This window comes from Sander lucioperca, chromosome 5 (assembly GCF_008315115.2).
Source record: "Sander lucioperca isolate FBNREF2018 chromosome 5, SLUC_FBN_1.2, whole genome shotgun sequence".
Taxonomy (NCBI): Eukaryota; Metazoa; Chordata; class Actinopteri; order Perciformes; family Percidae; genus Sander; species Sander lucioperca.
Window position 1 is genome coordinate 35,001 of NC_050177.1, and position 5,000 is coordinate 40,000.

At 41.5% G+C, this 5,000-nt stretch overlaps 1 protein-coding gene and 1 long non-coding RNA gene across 4 annotated transcripts in view; one reads left to right on the plus strand and one right to left on the minus strand.

The window, feature by feature from the left end:
• The window catches only part of pak1 (p21 protein (Cdc42/Rac)-activated kinase 1), a 66,848-nt gene that overhangs the window by 30,750 nt on the left and 31,098 nt on the right, over positions 1-5,000 (plus strand). For all 3 annotated transcript variants that reach the window (XM_036001405.1, XM_036001407.1, XM_036001406.1), the window contains one exon: positions 3,163-3,412. In XM_036001405.1, the coding sequence (XP_035857298.1) occupies positions 3,163-3,412 (250 nt within the window). The remainder of the gene's footprint in view (positions 1-3,162; positions 3,413-5,000) is intronic.
• The window catches only part of LOC116053292, an 18,229-nt gene that overhangs the window by 8,600 nt on the left and 4,629 nt on the right, over positions 1-5,000 (minus strand). The window contains exon 2 of the long non-coding RNA XR_004105791.1: positions 4,017-4,022. This is a non-coding gene — a long non-coding RNA (uncharacterized LOC116053292). The remainder of the gene's footprint in view (positions 1-4,016; positions 4,023-5,000) is intronic.

Genomic DNA, 5,000 nt, shown 5'->3' on the forward strand with positions numbered 1-5,000 from the left:
CGCGCATGAGCGGTTGTACGAGGATTTACGACACTGCACGATCTGTTCCACGCTTCCGGTCGACAGCCAAGCTAACGTTAGTTTAGCTAACAGCTAATTCGGCTAACCGCTAGCTGATTGTAGCAGTCTGCCGTTAGCCTCCACAGGCAAGCTAACGTTAGTTTAGCTAACGGCTCATTCGGCTAACCGCTAGCTGATTGTAGCGGTCTGCCGTTAGCCTCCACAGGCAAGCTAACGTTAGTTTGGCTAACAGATAATTCGGCTAACTGCTAGCTGAGACAGCATGTACTAACTTTAAAAGACCCTCAAAATAAAACTTGAAAATAAACGTTGACATATATAACAAACACCTAACATATATAACAGCTGTTACGTCAGTTCTACTTTACTTGTGCTCATTTAAAATACAATCACTCAATACTTGTCTTTATTGTTATTACTGTGAAGTCTTAATTTAGCTGTAGCCTGCTTTTCCCATTACGTTTGAGTTAACGTTATTTTAGACTGAATCTAGCTGTCAGCTAGCGGTTAGCCGAATTAGCTGTTAGCTAAACTAACGTTAGCGTCCCGGTGGAGGCTAGCCATAGGCTAGCGTGGAACAGATCGTGCAGGTCGTATCCTCGGTAAAACAGTATTATCTTGCGCATGTGCAGAACGGATCGTGTACCGACAGAATCCTCTACAGTAAAACACAGTCAAACTTTACACCATTTAGCGTTAGCTGTCAGCATTTTAACCGTGTTTAATCCAGCTACTAGCTAGCGGTAGGCTAACGTTAGCTGCTGTCGAGTATAGTGTTAACTAGCGTCACATGCAGCGGTGTTTGTGATGCCTATATCGTCTTCAGAGCATCAGAGAGAAGAGCAGACATATCAGTGGCACCAGATTTCGGTACCCAACCCTATTCAGGAAGAAGATTTTTACAAGTAAATGTTCCAGTTAATGATCCAGGCAGCACATTCTCGTCTCCCTCCTTCATTTTACAGTCCAATGGTGGCTAGAACGGCTCCGGGTCAAACGTCAATATGGAATGGATTAATCTGCGTTATATTTTTTTCTCAGATTAACTAATCAAAATTAACGCGTTATTCTGACAGCCCTAGTATTTATATTTTCATAAATACTTTCTATCCATAATACAACCCACTATTCTACTGTGCATACTATAATGCTTTGGGAATGTCAGTTTTCCATGAAACACGTGACAACATCCTGAAATACTTCGATGTTACAGATGATGAAAAACTGGAACGGTTGTTTAGTTTGGATGTGTTTTTAGTTTGCTCACGTTGCCTCAAAAGCCTGGAAAAGAAAGCAAGATGGGACTATTTAACTATATTAATATGAGTATTTTGTCAGATTTTTACCGTTTACAACAACATTTATTTATATAGCCCTATTCAGCAACCAGCAGGTATCCAAAGTGCTGTACATCAAGGACCAAGAATTTAAAAATATATCATACAGTAAGATCAAAAAGCAGGAGGAAGAAAGGAAACATGTCACAGCGGCGCTACTATGTATTAAAAAGCCATTCTAAATAAATATGTTTGGAGGTAAGATTTAAAGGAGAAATCCGGTGCAAAATGACCGTAGGGGTTAATAACACATGTGTACCGAGTCGACCGTTCTCTGGGATATGTTTTCATGCTAATCGAATGTGACCAGTTTTAACCTAAACCGCTAATTAGCTTATAAAGCTAGTCGTCGGGGCAGAGGGTAAAGTAAAAAGATATCTCTATTTCTACACCACTAACAAGGCTCAAAATAGCACCACACTTCCACGGTGGCATAATGACGGTCCCTACATGTTAACCCAAGCGTTGAGAACTTTGTAAGTGTACAGACAGTTTATTAAAAAGGTAGTTTATATGGACTGTACCGTTCACGTATACAGGCAGGCGCCACCTTGGGAAAACAGTCACGACTGTCTTTACAAACTATCTTTTTAACCTATCGCCATTTCTAGCCACTGGGGGACCATAGGCAGGCTGGGGGAACTCATATTCATGTTAAAAAACCATAAAAGTGAAAATTTCATTTTAAAACGCTCGTTTTTGAAGCGGCTGCTCCCATAATAATGTTTCTGGGTGTGATCGGCCCCATACAGGGGGCCTTTTATTTTCTTTAACCCTCCTGTGGTCTTCCTGTCCACCAGGAACTTTTTCTGTCACTTTTTTCAACACTTTTATAAATTCATGGTCAATAGACCTAATGTTTATGACATAAACCTAATTTTTGAGTTTAAAAAAAGTTGGAAATTATGAATAACTTTGACTAATTGTTAATGTCAGAGGATGTTGAGTGGGTAGCATAATGAGGGTCCCTACATGTTAACCCAAGCGTTGAGAACTTTGTAAGTGTACAGACAGTTTATTAAAAAGGCACCATCTTGGGAAAACGGTCACAACTGTCTTTACAAACTACCTTTTTAATAAACTGTCTGTACACTTACAAAGTTCTCAATACTTGGGTTAACATGTAGGGACCCTCATTATGCTACCGTGGAAGTGTGGTGATATTTTGAGCCTTGTTAGTGGTGTAGAAATAGAGATTTCTTTTTACTTTACCCTCTGCCCCGACGACTAGCGTTATAAGCTAATTAATCAGTTTGCAATAAAACTGGTCACATTCGATTAGCATGAAAACATATTCCAGAGAACGGTCGACTCGGTACACGTGTTATTAACCCCTAGGTTAATTTTGGCGAAAGTTACGCTTTAAAAATAGCTGCGTCTGTAATTGTGTGAATGTCAGGAGGTAACCTGTAGGGCTGCTCCCTCTTAGTCGATTAGTCGACTAATCGGTCGTTTTGGTCTTAGTCAACTTAGATTTCTTCAGTCGATTAGTCATGTTTTATGCTTTTTTCATGCTGAATGACTTATTTCCAAGAAACGTACGAGCACATCTCTGGTAAACACAAGAATTAAAGTGGTGCTTTTGCATCACTCTTTGCGGAGATACTCAGATTTACAGATCTGTCGATTAAATCAACTAATCAATTAGTCGATACTATTGAATGAGTGTTAGTCGACTAAGAATTTCTTCAATCGAGCACAGCCCTAGTAACCTGTTCCAAAGTCTCGGGGCGCGATCACCCCACAGTTTGGGACTTTGGTCTAACACCGTTTTAATTTCATCTATTTTAACAAATTCTTTCAGATATACACTCGCTCAGTGATCGAGCCCCTACCTCCTCCTTCGACCAAAGATGCTGCAACCTCCCCCATCTCCCCGCCGACAGCAGCCGCTGCTGCCGCCGCTGTCACCCCCTCCCCCCCCTCCCCCCCTGCAGAAGGAGCTCCCAGCAGCCCCCCCAGCGCGAGTCCCGCCCCCGGGCCTTCTGTGCCCCGCCCCCAGGACAAAACCAGGAAGAAGAAGATGTCAGACGAAGAGATCCTGGAGAAACTACGTAAGGCTCATTCATACCTCGTACCTTTTTTTAAAGGTCCCATGACATGGTGCTCATTGGATGCTTTTATATAGGCCTTAGTGGTCCCCTAATACTGTATCTGAAGTCTCTTTTATATAGGCCTTAGTGGTTCCCTAATACTGTATCTGAAGTCTCTTTATATAGACCTTAGTGGTTCCCTAATACTGTATCTGAAGTCTCTTTTATATAGGCCTTAGTGGTTCCCTAATACTGTATCTGAAGTCTCTTTTATATAGGCCTTAGTGGTTCCCTAATACTGTATCTGAAGTCTCTTTTATATAGACCTTAGTGGTCCCCTAATACTGTATCTGAAGTCTCTTTATATAGACCTTAGTGGTCCCCTAATACTGTATCTGAAGTCTCTTTTATATAGACCTTAGTGGTCCCCTAATACTGTATCTGAAGTATCTTTTATATAGACCTTAGTGGTCCCCTAATACTGTATCTGAAGTCTCTTTCCTGAAATTCAGCCTTTTATTTTCTTTAACCCTCCTGTGGTCTTCCCGTCCACCAGGAAAACTTTTTTTGTCACTTTTTTCAACACTTTTATAAATCCATGGTCAATAGACCTAATGTTTATGACATAAACCTAATTTTTGAGTTTAAAAAAGCTGAAATTATGAATAACTTTGACTAATAGTTAAGATCAGACAATGTTGAGTTGATCACAGACTGGTTTATGTCAAAGTTTAGTCAGGAGACTGTTTTAAAACCATTTAAACATGTTTTTTCAAATGCTATAAAATTTAAGAAAACACCCACAATTCAATGAAAGTAATAATTTTATTACCTGCAAAAGATCATCCATGCATCCATGTTATTTTAGGGCAATTTGCTTACAATAAACCCATATTTCTGATATAAAAAAACGTAGAAAACGGGCCACATTTGACCCGATGAAAACACATAGGTTAAAGGTGCAGTAGTTAAGACTTATAAAACTATCTTTCTGTCATATTTGCTGAAACTGACCCTATGTTCCAGTAGAACTACAGGAAGCAGGTCATTTAAAAAAAAATCCGGCTCCTCTGGCACCACCTACAGCCTGTAGTGAGATTTGCAAAAATCCACAGCTCCCTGTTCAGATGCACCAATCAGGGCCAAGGGGGAGTGTCTAACTGTTCAGATGCACCAATCAGGGCCAGGGGGAGTGTCTAACTGTTCAGATGCACCAATCAGGGCCAGGGGGAGTGTCTAACTGTTCAGATGCACCAATCAGGGTCAGGGGTCTAACTGCGTGTCAATCACTGCTCGTGCATTCATTCTCCCTTGTGGGGGGGAGGGGCTTAGGAGACCGTTTTGGGCTTTAGCAGAAAGGGGGGAGGGACTGAGAAGTTGTTGATGTTCAAATTCTTTGGCTAAATCCTGGATCTTCCCAATCCGACCTACAGCACCTTTAAAAGACTCTGACTGCATCTATTGGCGTTTTTCCATTACATGGTACCTGCTCGACTCGCCTCGACTCTACTCGCCTCGACTCGACTCGACACGCTGTGCGTCCGTTTTCCATTGCAGATTTTAGTACCGCCTCAGCGTGGCTGGTCGTCTTGCCGGCTCGACGCACACA